Source organism: Podarcis tiliguerta (assembly GCF_965153285.1).
Source record: "Podarcis tiliguerta genome assembly, chromosome: 5".
Classification (NCBI taxonomy): Eukaryota; Metazoa; Chordata; class Lepidosauria; order Squamata; family Lacertidae; genus Podarcis; species Podarcis tiliguerta.
The window spans coordinates 63,986,294-64,001,927 of NC_139538.1; the positions used below are offsets into that span (position 1 = coordinate 63,986,294).

Below are 15,634 nucleotides of genomic sequence, written 5' to 3' on the forward strand. Positions count from 1 at the left end.
TTATGTTGAAGCTACACAGTACAGCATAGGGCCTGCAGAAAACACAAACTTGTGTCCTATCCACACCTATTTCAGAATAGTTCCCATTGAATTCAATGCTATTTTCTTCCTAGAATTCTTCAGAAAAAGACACCAAAGGATTTATTATCAGTGTGCACTTAACCTCTGAGAATGCTGATCTAGGAGCAGGCCAAGGAACAGCTTTCCCCCCTCAAAGGTATCTTGTGAAAGGAGACCAGCCATCTCTGTACAGCCATTAATTTAAAAACCTGCCTCCTTAGTATCTCATGGTTTGATAAAATCAAAAGCCTAGTTTTCCCCATATTGTTTCTTCTCTAGTAGAATGCAAATTACTAAAGAACTCATCCAGCAGCAGCAAATTTCTAGAAAGCATTGCTCAAATGCCTAGGAATGATTCAAAAGAACCAAGTACCAAGGAATGCTTCAAAAGAACCAAGTACCAAGTCATATGAATTAAGCAAAAGGTATGCAGTGCAATGTGACTTAATTATGTACGGAAAGCTATTTATAAAAAATAATAAATCATAGGGTATTTCACAATGGGGAGGGGGACCAAGGGAGAGGAAAGGTCACAGATCATGAGTTTTAATTTGTTTTAGTCTGTTCTATTGTGCTTTTAACTTTTTGTATGTTTTAAATTATGATAATAATTTTTTAGTAATAATGTCATTGTTTTACCTTTTTTGTAAACTGCTTTGAATTTTTTTTTCAACAATCAAGCAGTGTGTATATATAGATAGATGATAGATAGATAGATAGATAGATAGATAGATAGATATAGATATATAGATATATATGAAATAAATAAATAACTCTTCACCATACTCTTTTTGTCACCTGCTGAAAACACTCTTGGCTGGACAAGCCTACTGAGATACTTAGACAGGTGAGGTAATTTTTTATTTATTTTAGTATTTTAAATTTTCTATGTATGATTATGAATTTTTCTCAATTTTATTGTTTTATTTTTTGCACCCTGCTTTGAGGGTGTTTTTTTACCATCAAATGGTATATAAATAACCAAAGAGGAAATCAAAGAAATATTGGAGAATGTAAGCATATTCAAGTCAGCAGGTCCTGATGACATTCACTCAAGGATCCCATGGGAGTTACGCTGGTCTCTCAGAACCACTAGTAATTATGTGTGTGAACTCATGGAAAATGGCATGGTCCCAAAAGGCTACAGAGCAAAAGTAAAGTGCATCTTTTTTATTTTAAAAGGAAAGCAGAAAAATTATTCTGGCTTCTGCATTTTAAAATTGGAGCACATACCGAAGCACAGAGAAGAATATGAGTGACTAGCATTCAATGGTTATAAATTGTACTGACCCAAACGAAGTTGCTTTTTTAAGAAGCCAGACTGGATTAGGTAGAGAATAACCCACTGATATATCTTAGCTATGCTGAGGCTTCTGATCTCCGTCTTCATGACAACCACACCAGAAAAGTTATTTGGGAGGGTAGCAAACAAACAACAAACTATTGCAAGAGGGATATAATTTGTTGAAAAACTGCACAAAGAAATAAAATAGATCAATATCAAATTGTAAAGAGATTTCCAGCCGTGCTGGTAGTTCTCTCTTCAATTTCTTAATCAACACAGCAGAAGATGACCATACACCATGTTGGATCCAAAATAAAGGGATTGCAAACACTAAAATGTTAGATGTATCTATGAAAAATGTGAACAGCAATATGATAAAAACAAAAAAGTTGTATATTTAAAACAAAGAACTGTACAGAAACACATACAATACTGTGGGCAGGGGAGACGAGGGAGAAAAAATTTAACTGGGTGAACAGCTGCACTTCTAAAAACTTCAGCTTATAGGGAATAAACTGAATGAGTCAATGTGATGCAGTGGAACAAAATAGCAATGCCATTATAGACCACATTAAGAGCAATACTGTCTTTAAAATACAAATGAATAACCATAGCATTCTATTCAGCACTGATGAAGATCTCATTTGTGTTCAATTCTGGGCAACAGAAGTCAACAACAATGTAGATAAACTGCAAAAGATTGATAATATAATAAGAACAGCTTTGCTGGATGAGAACAAAGATCAATCTAGTTTAGCATCCTGCTTCTAACACTGCCTAGTCAGATACATCCAGAAAGCATACTACCAGGTCATGCAGGTAACAGCCATCCCCTACTGTTCATCATCCCCCAGCAACTAGTCTTTATTAGTTTACTCTGATGGCAATATTTTCCAAGTAAAGAGATAAAGGCAAGTAGGAGAGTGTGGGCCCTCCTACATTATATTCAAATTTAAAATGACAGCACTAGTTAGGAACCACCACTTTCTAACTGAACTAATACATCTTATGGCAGACTTACTTGGCACTAAACCTCCCTGAGTTCATTGATATTTATACCCAAGTGTGCATGTATAGATTTCAATCTAAATTCTTAAAAACCTTAAAGATCAAATTCCAGAACATTAGTGCATGCATGTAAACACCAACTTCTGGGAGGAAAAAGTTCTGGGCATTACTTGTTTTGAAAATCACTCAGTTGGAAAGTTCTATGCATACATCATGTGAATAAGACATAATAAAACACCCTTGTATGTGTTTTTATTCTACTGTCGCCCTATCAATGTAAGGATTTTAAATTTGCTAGAGACTAAGGACTCATTTTCATTTAGTTGGGGAACACACAAATGGCCTGTTAAAACAAACAGCAAAATAGTAATGGATTCTTACTGCAAAAATGGCATTTCTCTGAATTTTCAATCAAGTCTTCTTAAAGCTACTGAACTGTATATTTACCAAAGCAGCAGTATGATGTTATTAACCACTGATAACTCATATATATGTGCATAACACACACATGCAAAAAGAAAAAAAATGCCTGCCAGGAAAAATACACTTTTTAAGCCAAACCAGAACTATTTTATAACTCATTATTCCTTTTGCATATTTTTTTCAGAGTCATCACTACTTTCCCTAAAAATATGCACTACCACAAGGAAACTTTTCTGCATTAAAATATTACTGTATTCTATCATTATTGTTCTTGAGATAGGTACAGAAGCATTTTTTTAATCCAAAAAAATACAATCCACTGAGGATGTCAAATATATGGTCTTAAACTATAACACTGCTCTTTTCCCAATGAACATCTGGCGCAACTTTCAGAACATTTATGACCCGACTTAATTTATTTCATAGCAGAAAAAACATTTCATGCATATTCTGCATCTACCCATCAAAAAAGCCTGTCCAGGGAGCAGGGCCCCCCATAATGGTTTTTCTATGGCAGAAGAATAAAATTCCCATTTTACGTGAAACTTGTTATATTGGGTCATATGAACATTACCAAATTCATAAAAATCCAGGAGGATTAGAAGCATAAAAAATGAGTAACAGCTTTCACATACCAATATATGGCATGGGATGACTGTATTCATTGCACCAAAGAAATCAATTTATTTATTTTACTTACTTATTCATTCCATAAAAATTTATACACGTATGATTATAAAAAATCTCAAAGCGCTTTACAGAAAACAAAACTGTAAAATCAAGAAAAAAATTACAACCCTACATTAAAACCTACAAACGTTAAAGTAATAAAACAGATTAAAATTATCTCAACTTTCTAAGCATTTTAGTAGCCTTGTCTAAACAGGAATGATATTAGCAGGTGCCAAAGAGTATGGTGAAGGTGCCTGCTTTATCTCAATAGGCAGGGAGTTCCAAAGTGCAGCTGCTGACAAACTAAACAATTTTGTTCAAATAGCACTGAAACTACCGTACCTTTTTAAAGTATTTAACCCCACTGCTTTTTAGGTATTAGTAACAATATACAACAAAAAATGTGAGCAAAGGACCCATACACTGCAGGAATACCAAGGGACACAATGCTTCTGTAAGCTATGTTAGCTTAGAGTTAGAAGACTACATGACATTCTTCTGCAAGAACCGCGTTAGTGGGGGCCAAGTCACATAATATTAAGAGAAACTGTGCTTAATTTGCACTGACCAGTGTTGCTAAGCACAAAGCCCATAGGAAAGGCATTCAGCAGTTTTCAGGAACTAGTGGGAAATGCAGATAAATATCAGATTTACAATAGAATTATTTCTGGTTTCTTTGCTGCCAAGAGTAAATGCACATTGTACATAGTGTCGAACTTTATGAAAACGACGCATCCTTTCTGAGAGGAAGTGTACAGATTAGAAACATTATTTAGCCTTGTTTGCCCAACCACTGGAGAAATGGGAAGGTTCTGCTATTCAGAACTCTTCTTCCCCACCCCATTTTCTTTGGCACCACAAAACTAATGCCTTTACCAGTGTACCCCTTCTGGATGAAACTTCATCTACAGAACCAATATTGTTCATTTACATCATATATTTGCGTAATACACACACACACACACCGAGAGAGAGAGAGAGAGAGAGAGAGAGAGAGAGAGAGAGACTGTATTTTAAGTTAGATACATCTTACAAATGGAGCAGCTAAAAATCTACAATCTGAAGCATTTTGTTTTAAGACATATATGTATGCGTCTATCTCTGTGAGCACAAACAAACACAGAATGAATCCAGTTCTCAAAGTGAATATCCTTACATAGCAAAAACAGGATCATACAAACTCCAGAGAGATGCATCAACAGGCATGGGGGGGAACCAAGTTATGTAGAAGTAAAAGCAAATTAGGAAATCCCTAAGGTGGGGGTACTCAAAAATCAGGACAACGACTGAGCATGCTCAGCAGCTATAGAGTGCAGAGACTGATTGTTGCGGGGGGGGGGGGGGGTTACAAATCCTAGCGGTAGGCTAGAAAGAGCATGGTGCTTGGCTGACACCCTGAATGGGAGCACTCCATGCTGCAATCTTGTGTCTTCTATTTTAAGTGCCTGTCATAAGAAAGTGCAAGTGCATACATGGAAATAAGCATCAAAAGTGGAAAGGTCTTCCAAACACTGCTTCCATTCAAACCCTGCCTTTCATTCTGGAACAGATTGTATAGCACCCTATCTGTCAGAAAAGACATACTACAATCACAAAAGTCATTGTGGTATAGTTAGTGGCAAGGATATTTGACTTACAGGAGAGAAGACATAGCTTCAGATCTCTTACTCAAAAAAGTCACTAGGTGACCTTGGGGAAGTCTTTCTCTCAGCCTAATCTATCTCAGATTATATACTACTCTATACTGCTAAAGTATAGCCAAGTATTGACAGAAACATGCATTCAATTTAGCCAGTCCAATAAAAAGGCAGGTTATTTCTGGATCCGTTTTACACAGGAATTACATTTTAGGCTGGTCCAACCTAAATCCACAATACCAACACTTATAGGTTGATTTACATTCATCATTGGCCTTAATATTTTGAATTCTTTAAGCAAGATAAAATTGTCATACTAAGAATAATATTTCATGATCTTCACAAATACAAAAGTTAAACAATCTTATTGAAGTTAAACAAAATCCTATTGAATCAGCTGGCCAACTATAGCCAAAAAGCAGTTCATAGCTGCACAGCAGCAGTGTTGCCATTTTGATTTTGCCTTTTGTGGTAGGATGCAACCAGCTAAACCCTTACCATTCATGATGCAGAGGGAAGCTAAACTCCCAAGACAAAAAGCAGGATCTGTCTCTAAAGGCTAAAAAAACATGAGAATCAACCACTCAACCACTCAAAATGCACCTATCAAGACTGCATGACCAACAGTCAGTTCAAATGGAAAGCTTTGCTACTGGAGGGGGGGAGTAACTACCTGTTGAACCTACGCTGAAAAAACAGAGACAAAATCAAGGGAGTTCCATCTCTCTGGAAAACTACAGTAAGCCACTGAGCATTCCCAGAGGCAGAAAGAAGTCCAGATAGAGAAACAGTCTCCCAGAAGCCTGCATTATATTCACTAAATTAAAAAAGTATGGAAAAGATGATGTGTTTGTGTTATATAATCCAACTGACAAGGTACACTCCATTGCAGATTACCATCTACTTTGTGTGGTACTTGGCTCACCTCAAAGCAGGTAAAACATTATTTGAGACCCAAGACAGCAAATGAAAATGTGCAGTTAACACCCTGAATTTCTACGAATTTTCCATCTTTGAAACACTTGTGTTAACAAGGGACACTACTGACAGAGTAAGCCATTCTACTTTCTGCACACCATAATCTGGACATTTGCAAACTAAAATGTTTATTTTATTCCTAAGCTCTTAGGAATATAGGTATAGGGAAATCCTGGGGTAGACTCACCTTTAAAGCACTTCTATGCAATATCTGAAAACCATGATATTTATAGGTATCCATTATATGCATCATTACTATGAAATAGTGGTTTTGTGTCAGAATTAGTGAAAATAAACTGTAGATGCCAAAAAATTATTTTCAGTGGGACATGGGAAGTGTACTCCTTACCCACCAGGAAGGACAGAAAGTGCTGTTTTCCATGCTACTTGACAGATGCTGAAGATGCTTATGAGTGCACAGATTGACTTGTAAATTACAGATATTAAATGTGTAATTTGTAACACAGTTCAGAATCTAAAGAGATTTAAAATATTGCTGTAAAAATGCATTGTTTCTCCTACGTCTTAAGATAAAGCCTCTGATTAATCTATCCTCAATATGGGAGGAGATACTTTAAAAAGCAGTTTGAAGTAAGTTTATAAAGACGGATGCACAAGCATCAGAATATAGCACATTTTGCATTCATAAAGGCCCAAAGTTCAAAACCTAGAACTCCAATTAAAAGGTGCATTCAACAGTAAGGCTGAGAAACACCTTCCTGAGGTCATGGGGTGCCACTGCCAGTCCAAACAAGCAATATTAATCTAGGCAGAGCAATGGCCAACTTATACACACTCACAAAGTCACAATCAGGAAAAAATTCAATGCCATTTTCAGTACAAATTAATGTATAGGTTACTCACCATTTCAAAATTTCTACTAAAACACAGATCATATAGGTACTGCTTGTACTACAACTATTACTGACGAAAAGAGGACCAAAAGTTGAGACTTAAACTGTGTACACAGTAACACTTGTTAATTGTTAACTTCATGTTTAACTTGTATAACTTTACAAATCTGCACATTCTATATACAACTTTCTAAAACACAAGTTAAGTAATTCCAGCTGAAGGGGATGCCATTCCACATCACTTGAAAGAACCGAGGAAAACTCAAAGGAACTACAACAAGAATCAATCAGGTATTTAAATTTACCACTATGTACCAAAACTATATGATCTCACACGTACACACAATAAGAGAATCTCTTAACTATCTATTTTAATGACTTTCAAATTGGCAAAGTAGAGTAATTACACCTTTTGCAAATAAAATGTAAATCTTAAGGAAATTAAGGTAAACTACCTCTTTCAGGATCAAATATCCACTCTTATTCACATACTATGACTTACATTGTAATCATATACAGAGTAACAGCTAATTTTTAAAAAGCATGCAATCTTTCAGATTAGAAATTCTACCTATATTAGGCTGCAGTCCTAAACACATGGACATGTAAACTGCATTGAACACAGAAGATCTTACTTCCATGAAAATATCCACAATTACTCCGTTTATCGGGTATTTGAAGTGTACAGCAATTTAGATTTTGATAACAATGCTCCTCCTAAAAAGAGAGGATGAAAAGACAGATATACTACAGAGACAGAATTTAAAATATACGAAGTTATGTCTGAGAAATCAAGACGTCCCGTTCTGTTTTCATTAAAGTTAGGTAACTAAATTTACAAAATCCAAACTACAGCACTGCCTTAATCATATCTACTATGAAGTAAGCTCCATTTAATTCAATGAGACTTATTCACAGGTACGTGAGTTTAGGACTGAAGTCTCCCAAGCCCACTTACCTGGGAGTAAGCCCCATTACATTAGTTATTACATTCCACTGAAAGCAATGGAAGAGGATTTACAATACGTAATTCTAAGCATGTATACTCAAAAGTAAAGTCTCCCCAAGTTTAAACAAGCTCAACCAAGTATGAACAGGATTGCAATTAGCTGCAACTAACTTCTGTTTGATCATGTACACTGTCTTTCATATTAGCGAACAGGACATATAATTACTTGTCTCATCAAGTTAAGTAGGAAGTACAATTTTCTACAAATGGAAGACGTGAAATATTTCCAGGCTACATCCGAGGAAGAAATACCCATGCCACAGCACAACTACAATCCTTAGGTAATTGATTCCAGAGGAGGAATTCTGAAATAGGTATTTTCATTTATTGCTTTTTGTATATATGACTAAGAAATTCCTTGTGCAATATTTCTATGCTTACCAATAGGTTATTTCTATATATGATTTGATTTAATTTAAAATCTATTGGCTTAACAAATGGTTTGGATTATTTTTGTTTGTCTAACAGCACAGCCATAGGTATGTTTTCTCAGAAATAACCCCATCTAAGTTCAATGGGACATGCAACATAACACTATACATATTTCCTTGGAAGCAATCTGTGTTCAGCGAAGCTTATTCCCAGGGATAAGTTTGCAACCTCAAGCTCTAATATTGCAGCCTAAGACAGTGGTGGGCAGACCTCAGGTTTGCAGAATCTACTTATTTTTTACCTTAACTCCAAGACCCAACAACTAGAGCCAGGTACAAAAGACATTCACTTAGAATTAAAGAAAAGGATGTCTCTGAGCAGCTACTGATCAAAAGAACAAAAAATGAGTTCAGTTACTTCCTACAAAAATATATTCTTGGTTACCCAAAGGTTTGCTTATGTCAGCAACTTATTTGGGGAGGGGGGCACTTTGTTGTTCTTATTGTTAAACAATTTGAGACTCAGATCTTTGGATTATTGCAGTAGATCAAGAATATCTATCAGTAGATTCTGATCTAACTTCTGCCTGTGTCTGGCCTAAGAGATTCATTTTAACCTTGTGATGTGTGAAGAGATTTCAACTTATTAAATGTCTGGAGGATTCTCCAATACACTGGTGACACTTTACTGTTCCAATATCAAATATTTAACCTTTGGATTCTCCGTGCTACAACTTCACACACACTGTCCAACTGTGAGTTAAAAGAGCTGTCTTTCAATTATGTATTGGAATAAGAACTAACTAGTTTTCATTTTTAAATATTTTTAATGCTGTTAGCAGAAACACCAGTGGCAAGATAATTTGAATTTTCTTGCTCTATGATCAAAAATCTTACCATGTAAAAGCAGCTCTATTATTCATATATTTAAAATGATCAGTGATATAATTAAGTTATCACTTTCATGCAGTGTGAATTGCTTGCTACAATATCAGCAGCACAAATATACTATACATATTTACCTGGCAGTAAGCCCACTGAACATAGCCGTACTTCTGAGGAAACATACACAAGTACTGCAAATGTGGTAAACTAATTGAAAGATGGAATGTAATTTGAGCTAATAAAAAAAAAATAAGTTTTGTTCCTTAAACAAGTATTTTATTATAAGAATATGTATCTTTCACCAATTAAGAATACCTAACATTCAAAAGATTAGAAAGACCACCAAAGGGTTAAGCAGATGAAACAAACCGTTTGGTAAGCAGTTCTGAACACTTGAGATTCCAATTAGAGAAATCTAGAGTAAGACCACAGAGCTTCTCAATACAAAATCTTTACAAATTTAACAGCCTCCCACCCCATAAAACCACCTATCTCATCAGTATTCCTTCTGAAGATATATTAGCCTAATGCTGGTATACTGTACTGAAAAAGTGTTCCCACTTTCATTGTTTCTCAAATTTACTAGGCTACAATTTAACACAGAATCACTTCCCTATAACATGCTGTTTCTATTGGGGGAGGTGAAAGAATTCACAATGTTAAACAATGTAGGCATTTGAAGATGCAACATAAACTATTGGATGAAAGTTTTGTTAAGAACCAACTTCCCAGTTCTAACTGCTTTGGGGTCATATTATCAATGCAGTATTTTAGGACTGTTACAGAAAATTGTCTTCTCATCCCTATGTATTTAAAGTGATGCTGCCATCAACCATGGGTACATCAACCACACCAACACTTTAACAGAAAATAGTTACTGCAGTAATAGTCTGAATCTTAGTAGGTACTTTTAAGTAGGACGTAACACCCCACATTAAATGCATGTTAGATAATGCCACGCAATAATTTTATTCCAAATGACCACTAATACTCTTTGCAATCATACTTTAAAACATTAATCTATGTGGCATTATCATTTAGGCGTCTTATTTTACTAGCTATGATAAAACACAAAAATTGCAACTTATGAACAACCCTCTATCTACTCATTCTACAAGCAAGAAAAGGAACAACACTAAGTACTGTAAATTGACTTAGTGTGCATTTTATATACTCCAAAAAGGAGCATTTTCCAGAAGACAAAAGGCATTACAAACTAACCAACCAGATCTTTGTCACTGTAACTGGTAAAGTCTTAAACAGACGAAGCTGCAATCCTAGACTGCACTACACCATGTATCGCAATATACAAAAAACACTGAAAGAAACATGCTAGATAATCGCTGCATAATTCTGATGCAACAGCTGTATGTGCACTACTGCTTTCCACTTGAATTTCATCTCTGCCTTTTAGTGCCAGGCCTAGGCCTGAGCCTGCCAGATTCTAGCTGCTGCAAATCAGCGAGGGGGGGAGGGGAGGCGAGGCGAGGGGGGAATCACAGCAGCTTTTTTGAAAGAAAGTATTACCTAATGGGGAGAGAGAAAGCGATGAGGGACAGGGGGACACAGGTCTCCCTTTGACTGAGGGTGGGGGTGGGGAGTACAGGGAGGGTGGGGGCAATTTAAGACATATGGGTTCCACCTCCCTTAAGGAAGAAGAAAAAATGAAAAGCGTCCCCGGCCCAGCCATGCTAGGCCTGCACAAAATTTGGGATACAGGTCAGGTCTAAATCGAAGCCATCCTCCTGGTATCGCCTTTTGTTCCTGCTGACGATCTCTTTGATGATGGCGGTCATGTCTGGGAGCCGGGAGCCGCTCAGGAACAGCGCGGATAGGCACGGCGGCGGCTGCAGGGCGCAGATGGCTCGGAGCCTCGGCGGAGGAGGCTGTTCCCCCACCTCTCCCCGCCGCCGGTGATGAAGAGGGCGGCCGCGGCGGCGGCTGGAAAGCGATGCTGCTGCTGCTCCTTCTTCGGGCGCTGCGAGGACGGCGGCACCGCGGACAGGGCCCGCTGCTGCTGGTTGCGGCGGCAGTTCAGGCGAAGGCCCCGCAGCGGCACAAGGGCCCTGGCCAGAAGGCGGCGGCGGCGGCTGCTGCTGCTGCAAGGAAAGTCCTCCTGCCGCTGCTGCAGCTCCCGCCACTGGCGCGGCTCCCCTCAGCTCAGGCAGGCTATACCTTGAGCGCGGCGGCGGCGGGGGAGAAATGGGGCCCCGAGTCTCCTTAGCGCTGCTGCTGCTGGGCGAGAAAGAGGAACCGCCGCCGCCGCCGCGCTCCCTTTCCCTCTCGCTCGAACGGCGGCGCTCCAGCACAAACGGTGACAGCAGCTCCGCGGCCGCGGAGGGGCTCTGGGCCCCCGGCTGGCTTCCTTCTCTCCGCGCCCCCCGCCGAGCACCGCACCCCGCGTGAACCGGGGCCGGGCGGGCGGGCAGGCGAGCAGGCTGAGGCTTTTCCGCGTAAGGCGGCCGGCTTGAAAGTTTCGGTGCTCCTTTGGCTCGCACCTCCGGTGGGGGGGGGGCAGCAGGCGGGGAAAGGGGGGGAAGGAAAGGGAGGGGGAGGCGGCTGGGCCTGGAGGGAGGGAGGGAGGGAAGCGGAGAGGGAAAGAGCAAGCTCAGGTCCTGAGGGGCGCGCGGGGCTGGAGGCTGCCCCGTGTCATTTTCCTTTTCTCTGCTGCTGCCGACGTTATAGTTCCTTCTCCCTCAGTCCATCGGGGCGAGCGCGCTCCCTCGTCGCCTCAGCGCCAGATCTCTGTCACCGCGAGCGAGCGCCACCCCCCCCTCCCTCACACCGCCGCTCCCGCGTCGTCGTCGTCGCCGCTGCTGCTGCCGTCTCCGCCGCGCGCCCGGCTTCCACGAGCGTCACTGCCGTCAGTTCGTCCGACCGTTCCCCGGCCGTTGGGCTGTGGCTCCCGAGCCCCAGCGCCAACCGCCTGAGCTTCAAACTGCCATCATGGCTGCAGTTTCCGAGAGGAGGGGGTGGAGGAGGAGGAGAATGAGGGAAGGGAAGCAGGGAGGGGGGAAGGGAGAAGAGGGAACGGCAACGAGAGAGGGGGAAAGAAGCGGGTGGGGGGGGGAGAGACTCAGAGAGAGAGAAAGAGAATCGGAGCTACGGCACCACTCCTCGCTTAGGTCCTTCCGCCGTTGCTGCCGCCGCGTACGAAAAAATTAGTTCTCCACCGCCACATCACCGCCTCCTCGGCTCCAGCGAGCTCGCTGCGCGCTCTGGCCAAGTAACAACCCCCTCCCCCTACCGCCGCCGTCCGGGTTCCTTATAGAGCCTAACGAGAGGAGGTTTGGCTCTTCTCACACGGAAGGGTCTGGCCGAGACATAACCGATCAAAGGGGGGGGGGGAGGGCGGGAGGAACAGGGAGAGCGCGCGCGCACACACACACACGTACTGAGTGGCGGAAGGATACAATAGACTATTGCCTCATTTCAATGACGAGCTAATTCCCTGCGGAGTCACGTGACGAGCGCTAGGAGCGGGGGGACTTCCCGCTTCCCTGTCTCCCTAACCACCGCTGCTGCCAGCCTCGACCGCGCTCCTATGCAGCGACGGGGCTTTTTTCCTTCTTCTTAAGTGGTCAGGTTTTTTGTACTTTAGTAACAGGGACTGGAGATATTAGATGTTGGCCGTTGCAAATCTTGTCGCTGAAGTCCGGGCCGTTTGCAAATATGGTAGCCAAAGTGACTGGGGGGGGGGGGTAGCCTGACCTCGCCTGCTCTTGCGCTTTTTGCAGTAGTTTGGTTTTTGTAGAAATCAGCAGGTGCAAGTTTGCAACGGTTTTCGCCTGATAACGTCTGCAGCTATGTGCGTGTGTGTGCTTTAATGTTGGTAAAATTAACAGATTGGGCCTTGGAAATCTGGTTCCTTCAGCAGCATTATTCGATAGAAAGCGGTGGGCGAAATGGGTGGCTGCGTCGTCCTTTCAGCCGGGGCGTATTATGTGCAAAGCTGAGCATTGGATCCTCCTGCGTGGTGCTGGATCTTTAAAAAATAAAGTGTTCTTTCTCAGTCCTGTAGACACCTGTAAACTTTTAACAGGGAAGGGTTGCCTTTCGTGGCTTTGCGTGCCTAGTTGCTGATGTCACTCGGCGCTCAAAAAACTGACAGTAAAGTCGCCCTGGTCACAAGTGGCTGCAGGAAAAGAGGAGACAGGCCAGGCCAGTCGGGGCGATCGTGCAAGAGCAAGTAGTGATCAAAAGCAGCGGGGCGAATACAGGGAAGTGCCAAGAGCAGCCCTGAACGCGGTGGCCCCCAGGTGGCTGCAACGCAGCGCGAACTATCAGCAGCCACCCTTAGCTCCATGGCTTCCGTCTGAGCTTGGTCTTTAACAGCGAAGCATGGCAAGAAACGGATGCAGCGGTCGCCAGGGCTGCTGCGCCACCTATTGCCTTGGAAGAGGAAACCGCAGTTGCAATGAGCGCACACAACGCCCGCCCTCACCCCGCCGCTGTCCTGCTCCTCAAAATTCCCAGGGCCACCGGCCCAGTCGGCCCCACCCACCTCTTGTTAGGGCACCCAAGCTATGCTTCAGTGCTTGCACGAAGGGGTGGGGAAATACGCAAAGCCAAACAACAGCGAAAAGCAAAACTGATCACACACCTCTGCTTTCCCAACCTTTAAAAATGTTCTTCATTATGTGGACTAGAGAAGGCGTTAAAATATTTATCAGTTCCTTAGGATTCCATGGTATTATGAGGAATTTTATCTTGCACATGCTGCAGATTGAGGGTTGCCAAGCGATAATTTTTAGCAAACTAGATCTTGTGTCTTTTACAGCACTGTACAGTACTTTGCTTTGCATCAGTTTACAGTCTCTCCCCCCCCCCCCTCAGGCTGATGAACATTTTTCAGCTGATGGTCCTTCACCATCTCCCTTTGTGAGGACAGATGGGGAGAATTCATTAGCTTTTCTGCAACGTTCCTGTCTTAAGTGGTTGTCTCATGCCTTGGTGCTCTGGTGGCCTGGCTAGTTCTTTGGTAATTTTCCTGCCTTTAGTGAATTTTAATGTATCTTTCTATCATGAGAAAGTATGAGCACTTGGATTTTACTCGTTTTAGTTATTCTGTTATAACCTGTGGCTGTGAACCATTAATATGCACACTTTAGTTTTCCTACTTCCCTTCCAGGAACTCCCTCATCAAAAATCCCCAAAAAGCTTTTAAACTAACTTGAATTTTAAAAAGGCTAAGGTGCTTCTAAAAGGGTTCACAGAACACTCTAGAGAACATGCACTATTTTTAAACCCTGATTACTATCCTACCATTTTTATTACTAAACTCACATCAGAGTGTAATGAAGATTGTAATTTCTCCCCTTTCTTCAAAAGATGTAGAAATGTATTTTATTCATTTATAATAATGGTTGCAACTTCCTACCAGCTAATAGTTTGCTTATGGAATCCACTCCACTTGGGGCTCCGATAAAAGGGGGAGAGCACAGTGGTTTCCTAAATAAAACAAGTGGAATTGCATCTATTTCCTTATTTTGCACATTAGTAGCTATCTCATTGTAACTACTTTCACAGACTTATTTCACTTTAGAATGAAGGAGAAACCTTTAGGACAGTAGGTATTTAAGTTGATGCTACACCATTTATGAATGCCATGCCATGCCATGAGACTGCTTTGTATGACAACAATATTGCTGCACACCACTCCAATCCCCGAACGGTGCAGAATTCCAGGCATTCCAGGTTCCATGCTTACACGGGGTGCATGTTTCCTTTTGGAAATGAGGCATAGTGGAGACTGTGGTGTCTTTATGTTATGTGGTTTATTTACATATATATTCAGCCCAAGCCTGCAATGGAGGGGTTCACAGCATTAACACCTCAAAAGGGTCTTGTTTCTCCCACAGCCGCAGCCTTGCATTCAGCCACAGCGCTCTCTGCCTTCATCAGCCAGTAACCTTTTTTCCCTTTGGGTCACATTACAGCCAACTCTCAACTCTGTTTGTTTTCGCTATTTAAAAGCTGGAGGTAGGGCCCTACTCATTTGGTGTCTAGCACAGAGTCCCCCCTCTCCTTTGCTCTCTTAATGGCCTATCACTTTTCCTTTGCTCTTTTCTTAATGGCCCATCATTAGGAGATTGCCTGAAGCTTGCCTGGTTTATATTTTTAGCACTTTTGGATACAGGGATTTAAAAGGTCTGGCATCCAGTTTAACATCCCAAGCCCTGATTAAATTCTAACACTTCCTGGATCCATGTATTATAGATGTCTGGCACCCACAAACTCATAGCATTATGCTCTCATGAGGAGAATAGCTATTCTGAGTATCAGTCCACCAGTCTTTATTATTGCACTAATACCCCAAGTCCATTCCTACTGTCATCAAAACATCATTGCTATAAAGGAATTGTTTAGACAATAACATTTGAGTTCGCTCACAGTCCAACTTTATTGGACTTGTAAGTAGAGTTCTAAGAATATTTTTTGGGAAAGCCCAC

The 15,634-nt window shown here is 41.3% G+C and overlaps 1 protein-coding gene and 1 long non-coding RNA gene across 2 annotated transcripts in view; one reads left to right on the forward strand and one right to left on the reverse strand.

The window, feature by feature from the left end:
- PTEN (phosphatase and tensin homolog) overlaps nt 1-12,600 on the reverse strand; it is a 48,992-nt gene extending 36,392 nt beyond the window's left edge. The window contains exon 1 of the mRNA XM_083443739.1: nt 10,900-12,600. Within this exon, the coding sequence (XP_083299865.1) occupies nt 10,900-10,978 (79 nt within the window). The 5' untranslated portion in view covers nt 10,979-12,600. The remainder of the gene's footprint in view (nt 1-10,899) is intronic.
- LOC310679057 lies at nt 860-8,270 on the forward strand. The gene is made up of 2 exons (XR_014512105.1): nt 860-7,208; nt 8,073-8,270. It is a non-coding gene; the product is annotated as an uncharacterized lncRNA (long non-coding RNA).
- Nucleotides 12,601-15,634: the final 3,034 nt, after the last annotated feature.